The sequence below is a fragment of the Heterocephalus glaber genome, unplaced genomic scaffold (assembly GCF_053883595.1).
Source record: "Heterocephalus glaber isolate CG9 unplaced genomic scaffold, H.glaber_assembly_v1.0 deba00001564, whole genome shotgun sequence".
Lineage (NCBI taxonomy): Eukaryota > Metazoa > Chordata > Mammalia > Rodentia > Bathyergidae > Heterocephalus > Heterocephalus glaber.
Window position 1 is genome coordinate 4,191,263 of NW_028258351.1, and position 24,124 is coordinate 4,215,386.

At 37.9% G+C, this 24,124-nt stretch overlaps 1 protein-coding gene across 7 annotated transcripts in view; it reads right to left on the minus strand.

Moving 5' to 3' along the window:
- The window catches only part of Acaca (acetyl-CoA carboxylase alpha), a 301,033-nt gene that overhangs the window by 132,742 nt on the left and 144,167 nt on the right, over window positions 1-24,124 (minus strand). For all 7 annotated transcript variants that reach the window (XM_087191888.1, XM_087191890.1, XM_087191887.1 and 4 more), the window contains exons 15-27: window positions 21,061-21,211; window positions 19,978-20,081; window positions 18,714-18,795; window positions 18,117-18,262; window positions 16,969-17,119; window positions 15,572-15,706; window positions 15,002-15,148; window positions 14,207-14,395; window positions 13,242-13,342; window positions 12,431-12,519; window positions 8,798-8,922; window positions 2,280-2,393; window positions 956-1,069 (exon numbers count right to left, since the gene is read on the minus strand). In XM_087191888.1, coding sequence (XP_087048014.1) covers window positions 956-1,069; window positions 2,280-2,393; window positions 8,798-8,922; window positions 12,431-12,519; window positions 13,242-13,342; window positions 14,207-14,395; window positions 15,002-15,148; window positions 15,572-15,706; window positions 16,969-17,119; window positions 18,117-18,262; window positions 18,714-18,795; window positions 19,978-20,081; window positions 21,061-21,211 — 1,648 coding nt within the window. The remainder of the gene's footprint in view (window positions 1-955; window positions 1,070-2,279; window positions 2,394-8,797; window positions 8,923-12,430; window positions 12,520-13,241; window positions 13,343-14,206; window positions 14,396-15,001; window positions 15,149-15,571; window positions 15,707-16,968; window positions 17,120-18,116; window positions 18,263-18,713; window positions 18,796-19,977; window positions 20,082-21,060; window positions 21,212-24,124) is intronic.

The window sequence follows — 24,124 nt, forward strand, 5'->3', positions numbered from 1 at the left end:
GTCAAAATTTTCACATCAAAATACGTTGAGGACCAAATTTGACAAGGTTCAAAACAGTCAGTACCAAGGTATGAGTATGACTGTATTTTTTATTTTATTCTGAATTTTTGTTTTGTTTTGATTTTTTGGTACTGGGAATCAAACTCAGGACCTTGCGCTTGCAAGGCAGGCGGCAGAACCACTGTGGTAAATCCCCAGCCCTTGCATTTTTTTATTTTGAGACAGGGTCTCCCTACATTATCCAGCTGGGACTCAAGCATCTGATCCTCCTGTCTCAGCCTCCCTCAGTACTGGGATTACAGGCATGTACCACTGCACACCGCCAGAAAGTCACCTCGGAGAAAGTAATGTTGTTTTAAAAATATTTGAGGTCTTTCCAATTAGTGGTAAAATTTGCCAATAATCTTTTAAAACTGGCTCTTTATAAAGCTTAATAATAAACATTAAAATAAAATTAAAGTTAAATTATATTTAAATAGCTTTGTCTCCAGAAGAGAAACAGTCATTTAATGTGTACATCTGATTCAAAATATCAGAAATCGGGCCCGGATTTAGCTCAGTGGTTTCATCGCCAGCTGCGCAAGCGCAAGGATCCAAGTTCGATCCCCGGTACCAAAAAACAAAAAACAACAACAAAAAAAACCAAACAAAAATATCAGAAATCAAACAATACTGCCACTTAATTCTAGACTAGAATACTTCCTAGGTAAATGCACAAGAAGTAAAGACTTTAATGGGACACTTCTATCAAGACAAGCTTGTTTTATTTTTAAGCTAAACCACAGTCTTAACAGCATTTTTATGAAAAAAAATTCGTAAGTATAAATCATTTTTGAAATTCAAGGTATAAAACTTCATTACATGGAAATCTAAATTAATTGATTACTGAATTATGCTTGTGGGAATAAAGGAGACAAGAGTGCAAAGTGACAGAAAAGGGTTATTATATATATACCTGCAGATTCTCAATGCAAAACTGATGTCCGTACATGTCAATAGCTGATAGGAAGATAGACTCTACTTGGTTATGGCGAAGCTCATAAGATGGCAAATGGGAGGCAATAAGAACCTACAGTGAGAGCAAAGTAAAAGGCATAAGTTCTCAAGGGAGTGATTATTCTAGGCTCCTATTAGGCAGCTCTGATACAAAAGCAATAAATAAAAATCTGTAAATACAGGCATCAAAGATAAAACAGAGACCAACTTCTAGGTCCTGCAGCATAAAGTCAATGCTACCAAATAGTGAATCTCAGTTGACTCTCACCACGATTTGAGTTGTGGGCAATTTCCCATGGGAGGCAGAGGGAAGGGAGAGAGAACAGCTTCAATCAAGTTCCATCAGTGCATGTGATTTACCATTGCAAAGCTGCTGGTCCTAGGGACTGCATGACTAGCTGTTAATTGGGAATCAGGTCTGACAGAGAGCAGCTGTGGGGTAGGTGGATGCAGGATAGCTAGCCTTTGCAACTCTGAAGTAGAACGGCAGAGGAAAAGCTGATTTAATAGTTCCAGATACTCAGTACCAAGAAGGCATCAGGAAGTAACACCAATGCATGTGAGAGGCAGAGAAAGTGAAAGCAGTGTCGCAAATAAACAGAGACACAGTGGGACCTGAATACCCTCAGCAGTTCACTGAGAGGTTCAATAACTTTGAGTAGTTCAGTGACATGGATACAATTGTAGAGAAAGCAGAAGGTCACTGAACAACTTCAAATACTGCTTCCTTGTCAATGCCCAAGCACTGAAACACAAAGGGAGCACCAACTCTCAGCTTCCCTGCTGAAACCTTTTGGAATGGAAATGAAAACTACAGGGTGAAACTAACTGGACTTCTCTGGGGTTGTTCTGATCGTTAGCATCTAAGATTCATTTCATTATCTTTTTGCTTTCCACATTTGATTATTTCCTACCTACTTAACAGTTCTCATCGTTTCTAAGCTCCCTTTGGGAAGCGAGAAATACTGAGTCGATTTCTTCCCCTCTGTTTCCTTTCCTCCACCTGACCCTAGTTTACTATCACAGGGATACTAGGGAGGGTAGAGAACAATACAAGGATTTTATAACTGGAAAAGGGCTCCTACCTTTAGAGACTCAATATTAATCATTTCCTTTCTTTTAAAAAAAAAAATCACATGAAAACATTTGTTCTAAGAACAACCTGACATATATAGAAAACTGCATGATCTTTGTAAGGCAATTAAGTAAAAGCTCACTGTTTCAAGAACTTCCCAAACTATAAAAACCATCCCACCTTCAAGATAACCAACAACCGTCCTTACCTGACGGGCCCGAAGTGCCACTTTAGCATTGGTAGTCTTACTGAGTTGAGTTAGTTCAGTGAGGATAGTCAGCAGCTCATCAGTGAGAGTAGGGTCCCGGCCACATAACTGATCCTAATTGTTAATGCAATAAAGTAAAAACACAACTACATTAATAAGAATCGCAGTGGTAAAGACTTTGAATAGGAAAAGAGAAAAAAACAAAGCTGAATTATTAAAAAATGTAAACTTCCTATTACTTTTATTCAACACAATGTGGTAAAGATGATCCCAAGGGAAGCAGCTGCTAAAGAGGAACAGTCCAAATATCTCATTCAGGTTCAAAATTCTTAATGTATTTCTTTATAAATTAACACTATACTTTTAACATGCAGTAGAAATCATCAGAGACCACTAAAAAGGATCAAGGGGATTCTGGGTAAGAAATAACAGATGATATCTCAAAGTTTCAAGGGGTTTTAAAAAGAGGTAGAGACTAACAGCCTTCTTGTTCCCTCTCCTACTTTAAGAAAAAAGGTAGAATAAGGCAAAGGAGCCACCCTGGTAGTTATAATTCTACAAACCAAATGTTTACCATCCCAGGAGAATGCAAAACAGAAACACAAGAATAAATTATTCTTTTATAAACACACACTACCTAAAACACCATCTCATACTGTGGCAATTCTGTATCCAAAATCATTTATCTTGTTCCTATACCAAGAATCATTCTATGACTTTAAACATGGTGAATTCTTAGCTGGATTGGAGGAAAAACAAACTTTTGTCATAGAATCCATAATTTATTTATTATTAGGCACTTCTGCTTCCAAAAAATTTTTAAATGATATTCTGAGAAAAAAATTTCTAATGGAGTCCAGCAGAGTATCAGTTTATTCCCTAAATTCATCTATTATCCTTGCAATTTTTATGTAAGCCAAAAAAACTATAAATACAGTTTTTATAAATGTCTGTCCTTCTAAAAGTTTTACAGAGCTACTAGTGTAGTAATTCTTAATATATCATCATTTGAAACATACACATTTAGGTATTGCTTCCTGTACTTAGACTCTGAAAAAACTTTAAATCTGTTTAATGAATCTTTCTTCTAGGACAAAAAAGACTGTGTGTGTGTGTGTGTGTACATACATGCGTGCATGTGTGTATTTGTGAGTATGTATGTATGGCTGGAGATCAAACCCAGGACCCTGCATCTTCTAGGCAAATGCTTTACCCCTGAGCTAAACCACCAGCTCTGTTGCTTCTTTTTAATCTTTTCCCCATTGCTTGATTACCAGCCCACTTCTTGAAGATTATCTACTTCATACTTACCCTTTTCCATCTCAGGGATACTCTATGTTTAGTCCTTTACCATAGGAATATAAATAAAAGTATGGGATATGGCATTTGGGTAAGTCATGCATTTCCCAAAACACTTCTTCTAAAACCCCTACTATGCTCTATATCACAGATAAATACTTTGGGAATACTCAGCACTGTTATGCTGAGAGGGTGTCTCAAACTTTTTTACTAGTATATGTTTGAGTACATATATGCAACATATCTTAATTCTTTTTACACCACTTTCTCCTTCCCTCCATCTCTATCCTCCCTCCCTCCATCTTTTTATTATTTTGAGAAAATCATTCAGAACATGGGATTCTTGTTTCCCAATTCACTAAACAAAGGTCTGCTCCAACTGTCCAAACTCATAAAACTCATGGTTTCTAGTTAAGGAAGTACAACTACTGTTTTTACCCATCTGAGTGAGGAAAACAAAAGCTGCTATTAGGGCAGATAAATCCAGGACTCTGTTGAATATATAGTCACATTGTAAAGGACTTCTTCCACCTATCCTAAGCACAAAAGCAAAGAGGAATGAGAAAATGAAAATAAATCTCATCTTTTGCTGAGAATAAACAAAATAGAATTTCCAAGGAATGTATAAATACAGATATGAAACAGACCTTTCTGAGATGTGAAAAATGAAGCACAATAAGAACAAACCACTACTTCCATTAGTATATACTGACTTGGAAATTTTCCATTCAAATATTATTTTGTCCACTGTCATAATTAATACATACAAAAAACTGGCAAAAGAAAATTATGTGTAGAACAACTTTTTCAACACTCTCTTGTCCTTGACTAGACATAGTGTTGAGGTCCTGAAAGAAACTCATCAGTTTTCTTCAGAGCCACTCATTCTACAATGCAAACATCCAGCAGGAACCTCATGGACTTCTATCCTGGATACTAGTTTCCTTTGGGTAACTGTGCGGCCCAACATCACCATCTAATCCTGGTGAACATTTTGACAAAGCCATTAAAAGGCAACTAAGTCAGCAAATGTGTTTAAATGACACAGTTCACTTGAAGAAGCAACTCGCTGATTTGGGGGTTACAGGTCATTTACAAAAATTTACAGAATTATCTTTCAGTAACAGTTAAGATCAACACAACACAGGTATTCTTATTTTTATTCTTGTCCTAGATGACTGGATTTTCAGAAATATAATAATCATGCTTTAGTATCAAAACCAGAGCCAAACTTATGCAGCTGACTGACAGAAAAGCCCAATGTAGTTCAACTTGACCTTAGCATCCTAAGTTTTAAATATCTCTGAGGGAGTCAATTAAAAATGGAAAGAATATGACCTTATGTATAATACCCTCAAGACATTAACTACTGTTCAGCTGTGTAAGACCTTAATCCCAGGATCAGCAATGGACTAGTTGCTTCTTCCAGTCATACCTGGACTTTTTGACATTCCAATGATGCTATGAGGCAGATTTAACAAGAAACTGATAGTAACAACCTTAATCAATAAAATTCATATCAGACCACTGATAACCACTTCACCACTTTGTATCAGACCACTTACACACTGGATGAATTATATGCAGTCATGTTAAAAAGAAGAAGGACGGGGGCCGGGGATTTAGCTCAGTGGTTTCGCCACCTGCTGCACAAGCACAAGGACCCAGTACCCCCTCAAAAAAAAGAAGAAGGAGGAGGAAGAGGAGGAGGAGGAGGAGGTGGTGGAGGAGAAGGACGACAACGACGACAACAGGCATTGATTAACATTTTAGATGCTCTCTGTCTAAAGCAAATTTTATGCATGGTACTTATATAAAAGCATTTTCATGTGGACTGTTCTACAACTAAGACATAAGCAATTAAGGGTTAGACTACTCAGCATCTAAGGGGTTACAGAATGTGTATATGGCTATCTAGATAGCTGTGATACTTTATTTATATAACATAATGTAGTCAAAGGGTCCTTAAATGCTCTAAGCTCTTCTAATATTAAGCTTTTACCTATTGTCTTTATTTTTATTTGAGACAGGGTCTCACTATGTAGTTCAGGTGGACCTTGAACACACTATGTAGCCTAGGCTGGCCTCAAACTCACAGTTGTCCTCCTGCCTCAGCTTCCCAAGTGCTGGGATTACAGGCGTGCCCCACCACGCCTGGCTTTAAAGTATAATTTTAAAGTTAAGAAATAAGGAAACAGACTATAATGCCAGCACTTGGGAACTTGAGCTACATAGTAAATTTAAGTCCAGCCTAGATTACATACTAGGATCCTAGCTCAAAAAAAAAAAGAGCTTTCAAAAAGTTAATTTATTATTGGTTATCCAGACTTTGTTTTCATTTGTGGTACACTGTTTCTCCAAATGGAGAAAACCTGACAGGACCATATGGGGTGAAAGATTAGAAGTTTGCTCCAGTTCTTGAGGCAAATTACTGGGCCATTTATGCTAAATGCTAGGGAAGATGAAGGCACCTTTTCACTGGAGCAGCCTAATTTCCTTGATTCCTTCTCTAGGCCCAAAAACCACAGAAATCATCACCTGGCTCAGCAAAGCACACCATCAACATTCCTACTTCTAGAAAACAAAGAATTGGAATGCTAGGAACAAAACCATCAATCAGGAAGCCAAGGTAAGAAAAGAAAGGGGAACAGATGAGAACACAAGCTGAGGGAATTGAAATGCTACCATCTCCCTGTGACATCTGTAAAAGACAATAAGACCAAGTAATCCTAAGGACTAAAATGGCTCTTATGAGCTACTACTATTAATGCAGATGATGGGGAAGAGGGGACAGCTGGCCACTGTCAAAGAAGAAAAGAGGAGGACATGTCTGGGATTCAATAATATCAGATCAGAAAGGAGCACCATCTGAACTTTCATCTCTGATCCATTTGTCACTGCTAGCTGGCGCTAAGCTTAATCACATCAATTAGCTTTGTGATTTCCAAATCTCTGAGATGAGGTGAAAATAACTGATATTTGAAAAGAAATTAATGATAATACAAGCCTACAAATACTATTATACTCATTGAGTCTTCTTTTGTTTTGTAAAGAAAAATGTGAAGATGCCAAAACAGAAAAAAGGACAAATCCAGCTTCCTGGTTCACATCTTCAACCTTCCACCTACTCTTCTTCCTCGTCCTCCTCCTCCACCTCCTCTGTCCTTTTCATCCAAACCCAAATACTCTTTTCTCCAAAGAGCTCAGCATGCTGGAAAGAAAGTTTGGGTACAATCAATGTAGGTAAGAAATAATCAGGATGACAAGGTAGGGGTAAAAAACAGCAGCAAGTCAGGGTCCCATTGGGTTCTGCCTGTCCTGACTGGCAAAAGCAGAAAGCAAAGCCTCAAACCAGTTCTCTGACAGGGCCCAACGCCTCTGCAGCAACCCCCGTGTAATTACACACTTGAGTGACTGGACTCTGAAGAAAATTGAAGGCCTGAGCTCCGAACAGCTGCCATTTTCTCTCTCCATCACACCAGTGTGATTACTTGAGAAATGAACAGCCCCGGCTCAAAGCTACTCCAGAATTCTCAGAGGAAATATGGCTCCGTGTTCCAATAATGAGATTCTTAAGGCAAGCGTTACTTACAATCACTCCGCAAAAGGAGCGAGCTGAGCCCCTATATCTTACAAATTAGAATTTAAGAAACCCAGCAACAGACCTGGACAATCATTACTCTTCTGCTACTCCAAGGATTCTGGGCTTAGGTCTATTTTTAGTGCAAAAAACTGTTAAGTTCTTAAGGTAATCATAATAAGATGAAAAATGCACCATAATTAGCTCCCTATAAAGGCAAATTCCACCCCATTCGAGGTCCAAACTGACAGATTCTTCTCTCCTCTCTCTCTTTTCACTACCCCTTTCAACCAGAAGTCATGTCTTTATCCAATGAGAATTAGCAATCCCTGGATTAAAATTTGCAAAGCGGGATGAGGGGGGAGTCAGAGATTTCTTTCCTCTTTGAGAAAAAAATTAGTAAATTGCCATAGACTGTGTACTTGCTTTGCTGAAAGCTGTCACTTGGGGAAGTTGAAATATTCCCTAGTACCCACATACTGTATTTTTCCCCTTCTCAAATGTATATTCTATTTCCTTACCATCTAGTCATTCTGGGATGGCAAAGGTAATGAACTCTCCCTGTAATTACATATTTTAAAAAGTGGCTAGTCTGAAAAGTGTTGTATCCTATAGAGTTAACTAGCTAGGCAGATAGCTGAATGAGTGGCAGTGCTGTTAACCAGTATGAAATAAAAAAATGGTAGTGAAGCTTTATGGTAGTTTTTTTCCTCTAAGAAGAAATGATAGAATTAAAGTACCACAAAGGGACAAAAAAAGAAACTCAAGTCTCCCCAAAACATAAACATGCAACAGCAAGACAACTGCTCAGGATTATAGGGTAAAACAATTCTAAATTTTGTCCCATTGTTCTTGGATTCCTAGAATTAACTAAACAGAAAGAATAAGGAGTGAAAGACCTGCAAATTATCTTTAAAAATCCTCAAGGACATAAAACTCCTGCCTCTTTCCCAGTCAAATGTACATTAGTCCTATTCACATTTACAAGTCACATCCCTCATTCTCACTTCTACTATTTCTTTACTACAAGGTTATGGGGGAAAAACAGTATATCTAATACTAATACAATAACCTGAGCTTAAATTTTAATGTAAACCTCACAAGCGCAAGGTCCTGAGTTCGATCCCTAGGACCAAAAAAATTGTTTTTTAATGTAAATAAAACAAAAGAGTCAAAAAATTGTAGAATACACTTACATTTCTTTGGTGGGGAGGAACAATATTGAATTTCTAATGGACTTTTGAAAAAAAAACACAAGAGCCATTGCTTCTATTTTGAAACAAACAAGAATTAAGATGAAAGACTACAATGGTTACAGAAGACTTCTCTTTAAACTTACTGTCATGATGACAACAAGAAAGAGGAAGGACAAGGAATTTCTAAATAGAGTCAAGAGATATGAGTTCCTGTGAACATTATATGCGTCACAGCCAAAACAACCCTTTTCTAATTATAGCAGTTTCCTTCAGATCAAGGATAACGGTAAATGTAAGAACTGTTAGTCCATAACCCAATCTTCATTCATTTCATCATTATAAAAGACAGTAACTTCTCCTCTAACCAGAGGTACCAGAAGTTAAAAAAACCACATTTTGTATATCATCAACCTTTCTTTTAGGTTCTGAAAAATGATACTCACAATAAGCATTGTGACCAGAAGATTCTTTTTGGTGACTTGAGCATGAGAGAAGATGTAGTTCAGTACAGTGTTCATGTCACTTTTGTTCTCTTCCCGAAGGGCAAACACACATTTGTCATAGTGACCTGTAAGCAGCAAAAAGAACTGGTCTTCATGGAAACCTCACAGTTACATGGTATTTGTTGGTTTCTTAATGTTTATAATTCACCTGATAGGCAGTAAGAAAAAAACATCTTAAGAACTTTCTTGGATGGATTTGTACAAAAATGGCACTTGGGTTGGTAAAGGAACACCAGACTTAAGAGTCACACAAACCTGCATATAAAACCTGAGCTCAACCAGGTGTGGTAGTGCATGCCTATATTCCCAGTACTCTGGAGGATGAGGCAGGAGAATAGCAAGTTGGAGCCCAGCTGGGCAACACAGTACCTTAAGTGAGACCCTGCCTCAAAATAAAAAAATAATAAAAAGGGCTGAGGGGGGTAGCTCAGTGCTAAGGCCCTGAGTTTAATCACCAGCACTGCAAAATTAAATTAAATTAAATTAAAATTTAAAAATAAAATACCTAGGCACAAGGCCTAGCTCTGTTACAAAGTTCCTCTTTGCTCTTGAACAAATCATTTGATCTTTCCAGGCCTCAATTTTATTATACTAAATAAACTGGAAGCCAGGCCTGGTGGCACAGGTCTATCATCCCAGCACTCTGGAGGCTGAGGAGGCTCACCATGAGTTCAAGGCCAACCTGGACTACATAGTGAGTTCCAGGCCAGCCTAAACTACATAGTGAGACCATCTCAAATAAACAAATAAATAAATTAAATTAAATAATCAGAGAGGGGATGTGCCTTAAAGACTGAGGGTTTGGGAAAAACTCCAACCCCATACTTAATCTAACCTCTCTCGTTTAGCTTCCCAATACGAGTTTCTTAGAAAACAGGATTCTGCTGCTTCAAAAAAAATGTCAATACCACTAAATTTGATCTTCAAGGTCTATTCCAGCTTGACATTCGGGTTCTATGTTTGACATACTGAAAATATTTCACCCTAACTACTAAGAATAGTTTTAGCTCAAGTTTGGCCATAAGGCCACCAGATGGAGGTTGGTTCTGGGTAGAAAGTTATGCTGCAACACAAACATAAGCTTCTGGTATACTGTAGTGACATGTACAATAGGATATAAGAAACATTCAGTTATCAGAAAACATCTTACCTCAGAAGGAAAGAAAAATTAGTGTTTAATATTCAAGGGTAAGAATTTTAGGAAATTATGAAAATACTAAAAGATTATTACCTCAGTTCAGATTCCATGTTAAATTACAAACCAGAACAGATATATTCGAACTGCATTTACCATGATCTCCTAGAATACTGACATTGGACCAAAGCAACTTTCATTTAGCTATTTTAAATATCAGAGATTGACTTACACATTTCTCTTTCAAAGTGAAACTAAAATATGCCAGGCATATTTTACAGGTGGCACACATCTGTAATCTTAGCACTTAAGAGACAGTGAGGAAGGAGGACTACTGTGAGTTCAAGGCTAGCCTGGACTACAGAGTGAGTTCAAGACCAGGCTGAACTACATAGTGAGACTCTGTCTCAAAACAAACAAAAAATTAAGCTAAAATATATTTGAAAAGCAGCAGACAACAATATCTAGAGAGCTGTAATTTCATAAAAGACCCAGTCAGAGCAAAATGGAAGCTGTTTAAAAATTGGTTGTTCTTGGGGAAGGTAGCTCAGCAGTAGGAACACTTGCCTAGCATGTGCAAGGCCCTGGGATCCATCTCCAGAACTACAGGAAAATAACTGATTGTCCTATATAAATTCATATGTTCCTCTGTCAAGATAGTTTTGAAATTCCAACAGAAATATATTTTGTAATATGAATTATTAGGAATAGGGAAAATAAAAAGAATATAGTTATCTGGGGTGGGAGGAAACATTAACAGAAAGAAAACATTGATGTTAAACTGTCCCCACCCCTTTTCTTACTTGCTCCCTTTTTAAGAACTATTAATTGTAATATATATACACGGAAGAATATAGAAAATATATTCTAACAGTTGAAATATTCATGTTATTCCAAAGCTACTAAAAATTTTTTGGTACCAGGAATCGAACTCAGGACCTTGTGCTTACAAGGCAGGTGGTGGAACCACTGAGAAAATCCCCAGGCCTCAAAGCTACTAAATTTTTAAATTTTTTTTGGTACCGGGGATCAAACTCGGGACCTTGCACTTGCAAGGCAGGCGGTGGAACTGCTGAGCTAAATCCCCGGCCCTTTGTCTTACTCTTAATTTCTCTCTCTCTCTTTTTTTTGTACCAGGGATCAAACTCAGGACCTTGTGCTTGGCAGGCAGGTGCAGCATCACTGAGCTACATCCCTGGCCCCCTTACTTTTAATCTTAAAGAGAATGCTTTCAACATTTTGCCACTGTGTATGATGTATCCTCTGGATTTTTTGTTGGTACCTTTATAAGATAAAAAAAGTTCTACTTCATTCCTAGTTTCCAAATGTTTAGCATGAATGTTAAATTTTGTCAAATGATTTTTCTCCCTCATCTGAGTTGATGACCATGTTTCTTCCTGCTTTAATCTATTAGTACATGATAAATTACATTATCCTTAAAACAACCTTGCATTAGTGAGATAAAACTTAGTTGTGATATGTTATCTTATACACTTCTAGGTTCAGTTTGCTAATCTCTACTTGGGAAATTTTGCTAGTCATGAGTGGCAGAGCCATCTTTTAAAGGATCCAAAAGGGAACAAAACAGATAAAAGAAAATTTTAGGTACTGTTTCAAATTCCATGGTGTTTCACTGCCATCTTGTGGCAGGAAGTGATACTAACAAGCACATAGCTTTAAAACAGCCCAAGGTGTTTTTCACTTAGATTATATTTCATTTAGTGAAGTTCTTGAGAGAAAGCCAGAGATAAATTCCACTTAAATGATTCACAAAAAAATAGTGGAAAATCAGAGCCCTTCCCATACGCCTGTGGTTGAATCCCTGGATTACTTCTGAGAGGCAAGCTCATCAGATAGGGAATTCCTACTTCAGCCTGGTCAAGACTCGACCAATTTCATTACACAAGGTCAAGAAGATGTCAACAGAGAATGCTAATCTCTGGTAGAAAAATTACTTCAAGGGACCAGGGACATGGCTCAGTGGTACCACGCCTGTCTGCCAAGTGCAAGGTCCTGAGTTCAATATCCGGTACCAAAAAAAAAAAAAGAAAGAAAAAGAAAAATTGCCTCAGCCTTTTGTCAGAAGCACATGGAATTCACAATTTCTCAAGTTGTGTTTTGCTGTCATTCTTTCTTTAGTGCCAATGGGATATGGAAATTTAGTTTTCAAGGGAGCAGTGAATGGAGAAAGTTTGTTAATAGGAAGTGTTAGCAAGGTGTGGTGGCACATGCCTGAATCCCAGCACTTGAGAGGCTAAGGCATGGGAACCACCATGAGTTTGGGGCCAGCCTGAACTACATAGTGAGATTCTCAAAATACAAAAAAGGGGGGCAGGGTGATAAAATGGCTTAACTCTTACAGTCCAATAGGGATAGTTTGGTTTGGTCATTGGATTTACAAATTTTCTCAGAAAGAGATTCCTCAAGAGGAAGTTTACCATTCTGGAATTGTGTCTCTACTCGCAGGTACTGCCGGAGCAGATCCATCACCACCGCCTTCATGTGGCCTCGGATGCCACTTCGGTATCTAGGCAGATAGAAAAAGTCTCCAATGAAAAAACCGACAGGCCAACACTATTAAATAATAAATCCAGAGGCCAAATTTACTTTCTAGACTTTCTCCTGAATGGCTTTTCCTCTGAATATACAGCAGGATAGGGACAAGCCTAGAATCAACCAAGTAGATGAATTTAAATCCCAAGCCTGAAAGTAATCTCACTATAGATGAGGTCTTTTTATAAAGAATAAGAAAAACAAAAGAAAAACAAAAACAAAAAACTTCATAGCTCTACCTAACAGCATCCTTATTCAGTTCCATTTGCTATGTAGAAATTATTGCCACATCCTTGAAATGCCAAAGAGATTTCTGAAAAATTTCTAAGTACAGTATCTTAAAGTTGAAATACTCTATGAATACTTCTTTAGTCCAACTGGCTCCTTAAGCTGAAAAGAAAAAATGTCATACTGGGTCCTGTGTCAGAAGAAAAATTAGGATCTTCATCAAAGAAAACAACAGAACTGCTCTGCCTTAATGATGAATGGAAAGAATATTAAGAAATCACCAGAAATATTGAATATCAGAGTTAGGTCACAATCCTAAGATATTTTAAAAATGTAAGTAGCTTCTGAGGTATAAAGTGTTTTCTACTTTCTCAAAGTCAGACCTGAGGGAATACTCTTCATGACCATTTAAATGAAAGGAAGGTGGTGGCATGGACAGGACAGGAATATGGAGCTACGTATAATTACCTTTGCACTAGCTGAACAATGCTCTGAGTGTTCATAAAGAAAACTTCTCGTTCAGATTTCCGGTTCAATGTAGCTGCATGACTATCTAGGATGTTGGCAATCTAAAGCACAAGAAAGGAAAATAAATAAAGCCCAATCTAACAAAGGACCTGAAGCATCAGCCTCTACAGCACCATTACTAGGAATTTTCTTAGTTATAACATACCAATTCCTGCCTCTAACATTGGCAGCAGCTGGAAGTCATCAGGCATAGTTTAGGGAGTTATACTATAATAAGCAAGCAACTTTTGATTCTTTGACTCTTTCCCCAATGGAATCATGACAACATCACAAAAAATACCAAATGTAAATCCAAATTTTACTCCTCATTTGCCCACCTTTACTCCTATATAAATCTACTTTACAGACAAAGTGGATGAGAATGTAGCTTAATGACAGAGCACTTGCCTAGCAGGGATGAAGCCCTGGGCTTAATCCCAATTACCACAAAGAAAAAAAAGAGTTGGGGAGGAGGAGGACAAAATATAAGCAGGGGTTAAGAAGACTGGTAAGGGGGCCGGGGATTTAGCTCAGTGGTTTCACCGCCTGCCCAGCAATCTCAATGGACCCGAGTTCGATCCCTAGTACCAAAAAAAAAAAAGAATACTGCTAAGATAGTAAAGAAGTCTCTGATACTATATCTCTCACTTTGTAACAATATACCTCTAATTAGAGATCAGCTCTAAGAACAAAGTTATACTGAGTACACAGACAAAGCATGCTTTTCTCATACAAGATGTTTCATATTTCATATATACTGCTTTCATTATTGGGCTAATATCTTAAGGCAGTTTTGTGAAGGATGCAATGGTTAAAATCGTAAAAGCCAACATCCAGACAGTAAAGAGGATTCAAACAGCATGGAATGCTACAACATGACCTCCAGTGGTAGCCAGTGGAAAATAATGGTGTTACCCTATAAATACCTGCTGGCTGGGAAACTGACAGAGAACTGATGTGATGTTGCTAGCATACTGAGCCATTTCCTTCTTGATTGACTTCTCCACATTGAGGGGGATACGGCCAGAGACACTGGTCATGATATCTTGCAATTCTAGGAGAGGCAGGGAGGGATCTCTGAGGGTTTTCATCAACCGCTCAACCCAGTCTTTTACCTGAGAAAAAATAGAAAATAGGATCTAAACTTACACTCTTCCAAATAAAATGAGACATCTGAATTCACTATCACATAATATTTACTTTAATATTCCAGAGTAGCTGGCATGGTGGTACATGCCTATAATTCCAGCACTAGGGAGACTGAGGCAGGACTGCCGTGAGTTTGAGGCCAGCCTGGACTACACAGTGAATTCAAGGCCAGGCTAGACATACACCAAGACCTTGTCTCAAAACCAAAAAAATATATACATATATTTTACAGAGTAAGCATCAAAAATTGGTTCTATTCTGTTTTAAAAAGGAGTAATCTCGGGGCTGGGGATTTAGCTCAGTGGTTTCACCGCCTGCTGCACAAGCGCAAGGACCCGAGTTTGATCCTCGGTACCAAAAAAAAAAAAAAAAGGAGTAATCTCAACTAAACATGAGATGTATGACAAAGCTATGAAGCAAGGATTTAAAGACTGAATCCTGCAACTAAAGGAGGGAGAATTCTAGGCCAAGCAGCTTTATCCTGTCCCTCTAAGAATCTTCAAGAGACTAAACTATTTTGGAGAATGGGCAACCCACTTATACATCCCTCTCCCAAGATAGCCAATTCATACCCTGCTGCTAAAGAAAGGATCTGGAAGGCAGTATCCATTCATTACATTGACCAGATTATCCAGGACACAGTGGAACACTCGATGGAGCTTCTCGCCTGTAAGTGCTGTGCTCTGGATCCATGGCAGACTACCAGTGTGAAGCTCAGCCTGTCAACCCCAACAAGAAGTTGTCATTTATTACCTTCTATTCAGGCACAAAGACACCACTTCAACTCAGAGCCATCATTCAAAATCAAGACATCTCATCGCAAGCGCAAGGACCCGAGTTCGATCCCAGGTACCAAAAAAACCCACAAAAACAAAAACAAAAAAACCCAAAATCAAGACATCTCATCAGCATACCCACCTACGAGGCATGTGGAAGAGGCATCACAAGAAAATTATAGCATCTTAGTATTATTATATTAATTCCTGCCAACTCTACTTCCAAAATACAATAGACACAAATACAAGGCATAAGATCAGAGGAAAAAAAGAGTGTATAAGAAAAAAAAGGGGAAAACTGAGCACTTGCCCCTCCAAACCACAACATTCTTTAGCTTTTGAGGGCAACAGTCCCTTTCTCCTCACCTGCTGAACCTTGCTGGGGTTGTCCAACTGCATTTTGGCTATTACACAGCCAGGGTCAAGAGCTGCTCCAGGTCGCTTGACATAATGGATGCAGCCAGATTCTGCAGCTGTTAAGGTCATCACCATCTTCATTACCTACAGTGAGAAATACATAAATTAGAATCTAATCTCTCCTTATAGAGATGAAATGTTTTAAAGAGATCGGTTTTTCCTTTAGCAGCTAAATCTAATTCATCAACCCAAGAAGCATGGGAATCTATCAACATCTCCTACAGATTACCAAGGTGAGAAATTATATCATTTGTTAGAACCCAGCTTTCAAGATTAATGACAATTATTAACAGTTCCTCTGTTTCTAACTTTTAAATCTGTTTCGCTACCGTCTGTGATTTTACTTGTTTTGTACTTAAAAGTGATGAACAATTTGGCCTCCTCATACCAGTGGAGCTGGTAGTTACTCTCAGAATGTCTACCTAAAATATACAGGAGGTCAAAACCTAAGGACTATTCTTTACTTCTTTTTCTCTTTTATCTACCAACCAACCCTAGCCAAGTACATGTTCTAAACCTTTCTCAAAAACCTTTCACCATGTCATTGGGGTCCTCTCATTTCTGGCGCAGAGTATTTTACTTCAAAAACCTCCGAAGAGATTTTCCTACCTGCTATACATCTCCAACAAGGCCCCCAAAACAATAATTCTACAGGCCAAATCTCATCAGAACTTTTCCGCCTAAAATCCTTCAGTGATTCCCCACTGCTGTAAACTTACAGCAAATGTGATCCTTTATGACCTCACATTCAAGGCCTCACATTGCTTCTTTAGTACGTTCACTTGCCATTCCCCATTCAACCTTACTCTATTCTCAAGCAATACTAATATATACTTGCACTTCCTAAATACAGAACACTCCTTCATTCTTCTGTGCCTTTCTTTATACACAGTATTCCCTTAACTTTAAACACTCTTCCATGACCTTCTTCACCTGAAGTAGTACTATCTATCTTTCAAAACCAAGAGAAAATGTTCCCTCTTTCAGAGTATCTTCCTTCGCTGTGTACCTTACCCTCAACTCAGGTTAGGTGGCCCTCTGCCTTGTGCTTTGCTCTCTCAGAATTCATCATATCTCATTGTGCCAACTCAAACTACCATATATTTTCTCTATAGCTAACAGTCAGTAGGTGTTATTCCCTAGAACCAGAGTTTCTTCACTTGTAGAAGGAAAACTGTGAGCTTTTGTTTATAAAATCTTAAGATTCACAGCCCAAATTAAAACAACCGATATTCTTTCTTTTCTATTTCTATTTCCTTTCTGTTATTTTTCAGCTTGAGTCTATTCCAGCCAGCCCTTTTCCTAAACTCTCATCCATGACCCAACAGTCTATTCAGCATCCTGACCTCAATCTCAGCATAGGACTGGCCAGAAAACACATGGCCTCCGTCCTCCACAATGTACTTGATTAACTTTCCAGCAGAAGGTGAGCGCATCACTGATGGGTCATTTTCTTTCTCAAACACACAGGTCTTATTGCCAATCGTGATGCGATACCTAGGAGACAAATGGGACTATGTGAGCAAATAAAGTACCTCAGGATGTATAGAGGAATAGCAGAGCATGTCATTCAAAAAAACCCAACTTTATTCAATACATAAATACTGGCACAAAAACACACAGAAGACATTCCCTGCATCATTTTTTTATTATTTCCTCCAATAAGGGTCAGAATAAATAAATTCTGATATATTCATTTAATGAAACACTATAGTCCTAAAATGACAGTCACCTTTATTTAAAAAAATACAAAGACAATGCTAATATAACTAAACTTTCTTGAATCTTAATTATGTTGCAAGCAGTGTTTTAAGCACTATAAGTGTATTAGTTTATTGAACTCTCACAACAGTATGAATGCAGTTTGATAGTCTATAATATGTTAAAGGCAAAATTAGATGTACAGTAAATAGTATTTTAAGAAAGCTTTATTTCTGAATGTACATAAAGGAAAAACTCAGTATATACATATGTGTAGTTTACATACAAGAAAGGGTTAATAGTGGTTGCTTATAAATTTTTCATTATCCATCCACATCAGAGTAGTAGGAAGACTTGTTTTCTCTTCCCACCCTTCAATAGATGTGGTTTTTGCCTAGTATGGTCCCAGACTCCTGGGCTCAAGCCAACCTCCTGCGTCAGCCTCCCAAACAGCCAGGACTATAAATGTGCACTAGCATACCCAGCTTGAGATATGTTTTTATTGTAAACACTTCTGCAGTCTTGCAATATTGAAGTGCATGTACTTTTCTTTAATTAAAAATGAGTATACCAGCCAGGCATGGCGGTACATACCTATAGTTCCAACTAATCAGAAGATTGAAGCAGAAGGATCACAAATTTGAGGCCAACCTGGGCAATTTAATGACACCCTGTTTCAAAATAAAAGTTAAATCCACAGTACTGCTAAAGGGGTTGGGCAGCTAGAAAAGTCCTACAAACTAGCAATAGCAAGAGTAAAAATTAATACAATGAACAACGCTCAGTCACATACCTATCCACTTCCTCCTTCATGTATGTGGTATAACTACTGCCATCATAGGACAAGAGCAGTCCTCCGTCACTCAGACGGTGGACATCTACTTCCACACATGAGCCATTCATGATCACCACATAGGAGTTGGGAGACTGTCGAGTTACCTGTAATGAATGAGAACCATCAGGGACAAGTTAGCATGTTCCTTCTAGGTAGAGTCCCAGACAAAACTTCAGCATTTCAAGATACAGGTTAAAAAATGTGTTAGGAAGAAGGAAATTCAGGACCCTAGTGCTATTTGCCTCAGCATCTATCAGCCACGGCTCAGTCCTGCTACACGCAAACAAGACTACTTAAGTTGCTTCTCTCTGCTCTGGTTGTTCCCTATCTCCCCTTTATTTCTCAGCTGTAATGTGAGGTTGAAAAGCAACAAAAAATATTTTCATAGAATCATCAAATACTGCTTCAGCTACTCACACAAATAATGACTATAATTTCACTAACACCTCCATCCCTACACTAAACCAAACTTTTCCTTATCTCTTGACCTAAAGAGAACTAGGTAACAAAGAGAGGCAAAAAGACAAGATGCAGGTTTCTGTGAGGTTTGCATACCTTAAGTACATACTTGATTCCATCGTAGATAAGTTCAACATCGACTGTGTTCAGAAGTGTATGAGCAGGTAGGACTTGACCCCTGAAATAAAAACAGTACTTCTAGAAAGTTCTAATGGTTTATAAAGGAATCTCAAAGATTTTTGGTTGTGGCATTTCCTGAAATAGCAAGATAAGAAACAACCTAAATAACTATCTGTAAGGGACTGATCACCTAAATTATGCAAAAAACATATAATGAAACCTTTTATTTTTAATTATGATAAAATACACACAACAAACTGTACTAGCGCAACCATTTTTAAATGTATAGTTCTACAGTGTTAAGTATACTTGTGGTTACAAGGCAGCTTAGTCTCTGGACCTAAATTACATAAGTTTTAAAAATAAATTAAAAATAACATTAAAGTGGGGGTGGCTTGCAGAGGAGATTATATGTGACACATTTGTGCATCACTAGGAGATGATTTAACAGTTAGAGATTGTATGTTGAAAAACAGAAATAAAAAGACTGGATTGGTAAAGGGGGGCCAAAGGATTGAATGAGTTGAAAGTCATGCTGAGGGATTTAGATTTGATACAGAAAAGAAAAACAAGTTGCAGAAGGTCTTATTACTTGGGAATAACACAATGAAAGATATTTATCATAGTGCTTGAATAACTGTGCAATCTCTGTTCAATTTTCAAAATTTTGTTTCTTTTCTTCCTTTCAGACACTTCAAAAGGGAGTTGTTATAAGTCTAACAACAGAGAAAGAAATAAAGTGCCTGAGATTAAAGTGCCTTAATATGATTAGCTCTTCAGCCAATTCCTCTGGGAACTCAAAGGCTGAGCTTAGTCTCCAGAATCAGTGTTAGAAATTAGTTCAGGCCCGTACATGCCTAAACCTTCTAGTCGAAAGACTTGTGAGGTCACCCTAAATATCAGCCTCAATTATTAATTGCTGAAAAGTGGTACAAGTAATATATGATATATTTAGGGTTCAATGCTAGGGAGAAATCCCAGATCTTTATTACAAAGATTTGGGGGAGTTTTGATAATTGCAAACTGTAAAATAAGCTTATTTCTAGGATCTGGAGTTAGAGTCCTAAAATAATTTGCCATGAATTACATGTCCTCTCTTTCCCTTGCCACCAATCCATGAATAAAAAATAGCACTCCCAAGCCACCAGGCAGGAATAGAAAAATAAATGGGTATTTGAGCAGTGGTCCTGTACTCAAGACGGTTGCTTAGCTAACACTTCCCATAAGAAACCAACCTTACCTTTCTAAAGAGTGAAGGAAGTTAGAGATGCTGTTCCGCAGGCTCACATCTGCCACATGAAGAGCCCCACACACAACTCCCAACATGGTGTCAGGTCGTTCTGCCTAAAAAGAAGAAAACAGAGGGCAGATCAAAAACACAGTCACTTAACATCATGGCCACACAAGAGAAATCAGACTTAAATTTATTGTAAATAACAATGAAAATGAAGAGCAATCTCCACCATTATTACCTGACTGATTTTTGAGAGCTCGCCCCCCCCCTTTATATTTACTTTTAGAATTTATTTGGTGGTTTTTTTTGGTACCAGGGATCAAACACGGGACCTTGTGCTTGCAAGGCAGGTCCCAGAACCACTGAGCTAAATCCCCAGCCCCTACTTTTAGAATTTAAATAAAAAGTACCCTTTGAAAAGAGATGAAAAACAACTTTCCTACCACTCTTCATATTTCCACTGAGCCAATTAAAGACCAGCTCAAAAATGAACTTTTGTCCAAAATAAATTTTAAAAAGTACAAAGATTTGGCTACTGATAATCTTAAAGAAAAATGGTAATCAGTCAAAATATGGACATTCATACAATTTAAATGAATCCAATAATTTTATACAAAATTTTGGCTAATTCAAAAAAGCCCAGCAATTCAGCACCACAGCACGATTGTTAATTTCATCAGCACTTAGTAGATATGGAAACTGGTACCTCAGTTTCACAGTGATTGAATGTCAGTGAAGAAAGTTAAAGTAGTATTCTAATCCCTATATGCCTCTCTTCAAATATACACTGGAAGTAATACTACAATATATAAAATACCTCTGTAACATAGGCACTATAATTTTATTTATTTTTGTGGTGCTAGAGATCAAACTCAGGGGCTCCTGCACACTAGGCAAGTATTTTACCACTGAGCTACATCCACAGCCTGGCACAGGGACTCGTACAGGGCCTAAAATCACTCTAACTTCTAGATTTTTCCGAGTAGACATTAGAAGCAAATAAATTTCACCCAGAGACAGAGATGAACATACCTCAAGCCTACAAAAACCTAATCACAGAAGTTATTTAAGGCAAGGGGAGAAACGCACCTGTACTTTTTCTGCTATCAGTCTGTCCAGCCAACCAGTGTCAATTCTATTCAACTGAAAGCTTTCAGTCTCTAATAATTTGATCAGGTATTCAACTGTAGTTCGAAAATCACCCCGAATAGAGAGCTCCTTCAAAGCCACCACCATATTTCTGGGAATAGAACAGAAGACAGTTGGTTTCAGCAACAAATATTGTAGTGTTTTTCAATCATTTTAAAGAATTGTTTTGGGGCTGGGGATTTAGCTCAGTGGTTTCACCGCCTGCTGCTCAAGCACAAGGACCTGAGTTCGATCCCCGGTACCAAAAAAAAAAAAAAAGAATTGCTTCATTCCTCTGGGCTCTTAGGAGAAAGGGAAGAGGGAGAAACAGTTCCAAGAACAAATATGGGTGAATATGTTAGTATGCTCATTCATGCACATTCCAAACAGGAAAATTAGCAAGAAGTCAGTAAGCTTAGGAATTCTGACTAATACTACCATAAAAGCATAAGCAAAACACATACATTTCATTATATCAAGCATAAATTATATGGAAAACAACTCAACTTTCATTTATTAGATTTCCATCATTTCATTTTCTTACTGGGCATAAATTTTCTCCATCCATATATTTTATTAAGTTGTGGGGGTTATTTATTTTTTGGTACTGGGAATTGAACCTAGGACCTTTACACGGAGCTACATCCAACTTGTTTTTATTTTATATTTTGAGACAGGGTCTTGGTAAGTCACTAAAATGCCTAGGCTGGCCTCAAACTTGTGATCCTCCTGCCTCAGGCTCCCAAAATGCTGGGATTATAAACATGAACCACCACACCTGGCTTCAGCTAACTTTTCCCAAGTGGTAATGTAAAAGCAATGTTGTCAGTATTTCCTCCACCCTTTTTTTTTTTTTGGTACCAGGGATCGAACTCGGGTCCTTGCACTTGTGAGGCAGGCAGAGGAACCACTGAGCTAAATCCACGGCCCATGAGACAGCATCTTGCTAAGCTGCTAAATTGCCTAGGCTGGGCTTGAATTTGTGATTCTCCTGCCTCAGCCTCCCTGAGTGCTGGGATTACAGGCATTTGTCACCAACCTTGGCTTTTTTTTATCAACTGGGGATTGAACCTAGGGCCTCCTGCTTATTAGGCAAATGCTCTCCCACTGAGCTACATTTTTAACCCATTTCCCCCCAGTTTTACTAAAATGGTGCAATAAATCTCTTTGTACATAAAATCTCGTGTCCTTTTCCCACTTGATATTACATAGGACACATTTTCCTTTAAGGTTTGTGGTTTTTTTTTGGTACCAGGGATCAAACTCGGGACCCTGCGCTTTCAAGGCAGGCGCTGGAACCACTGAGCTAAATCCCCGGCCCCAACCCTTTCTTTTGAGATAGGTCTTTACAGTGGTGCCCAGGCTGATGCTCTGCCTCTCAAGTAGCTGGGATTACAGGTGTGTGCCACTGTACCTGGCTATCATCCCATTTTTAAAGAGAAAGCAGAAGTCCATATTTTATTTCTCTCTCAATTTTTAAACACTGGCAAGGGGGCCGGGGATTTAGCTCCGTGGTTCCGGCGCCTGCCTTGCAAGCACAAGGTCCTGAGTTCTATCCCCAGTACCAAAAAAACACAAAATAAACACTGGAAAGTTAAAAAAAAAATAAAAACCAGCACTCTGTGATTCAATAAGACATATCTGTAAGCCAACACTGGCCAAAATAACAATTTCTGAGTTCTAGTGTGAGCCTTCTTCATGTTAACAGAACAGAATATGGCAGTAAAAGAAATGTGTTTTTAAATAGTGACATTATATCAGTATTGTTTCCTGGTGGCACTGCTGTAATTTGGAAAAATTCTACTTATGTAAATGTTTTTAATAAATGGGGAAGAACTGTAAAGGATAAAACAAAAATAGTGAGACTTCTCTACTTCTGAAAACATTATTAAAAAAACTAAGAAGACTAACAAATACTAATAACCTACTCTGTACAGTTCAAAGGTCAAGAGAAAAATATTGAATGTGCAAATATAAAGCAATAAACAATTAAAAAATAGAAGTGGTGAAGTGCAGCACAGTCGTAGAGTACTTGCCTAGAATGTACACCACCAAAAAAAGGAAAAACAAAAGACAAAAAACAAGAAAAAACTAATTCAACTTTGCACAGATATTTTAAAATAGATAAGCTGTCAAAATTATTTCGTAAGTCCAACCTTTTAGGCAAACAACATTGTTAATTTGATATTTAGTGTTTATGATTAATAGAATACTAATATTTAATAATACCAGTTATAGTTGAATACTTTATAGCACAGTGAAGTCTTATATATGCAATAAACATAATTCTTTTATATACTTTTCATAAAATGAACCATAAAATTTTATTATTTTAAATGATCAGAAGAGTACATCATGTTGACTGTACTTAATAACATATTATTTACTTGAAAATTGCTAAGAGCAGATTTTAAGTGTTCTCACCACAAAAAAAAGGTATGTGATATAATGCATATAAACAGTTTGATCTAGGGCCAGGGATTTAGCTCAGTGGTTCCAGCGCCTGCCTCGCAAGCAACAAGGTCCCGAGTTCGATTCCCGGTACCACAAAAAACAAAACAAAACAAAAAAACAAAACAGCTTGATTTAGTTATTCTACAATATATACATGTATCGAAATATCATGTGATATACATTATGGTTTAGATCTAAAATGTTCCCCAATATCAGAGGACCTGGTTAGAAGAATTGCATCACTGGGGGTGTGAACTAGAAGTATGTATTCTTGTCCTTGGCTACTCCCCTCTCTGTCTGCTTCCTGGCCACTATGGCATGAGTAGTATTCCTCCACCATGCCATTTTTGCCTTGGAACCTGCTGACCATGGACTGAACCCACTGAAATTATGAACCAAAAAAGCCTTTCTTCATTTCAGTTGTGGCTGTCAGGTACTGTGTTTCAGTGAAGGAAAAGCTGACCAATACAGAAAACTGGTACAGAAAGTAGGGTTATTGATATGACTGCACCAGACTATATGGTTTAGAAGCCTTTGGAATTGGTTTATGGGAGTTTGGAAAAGTTTGTGA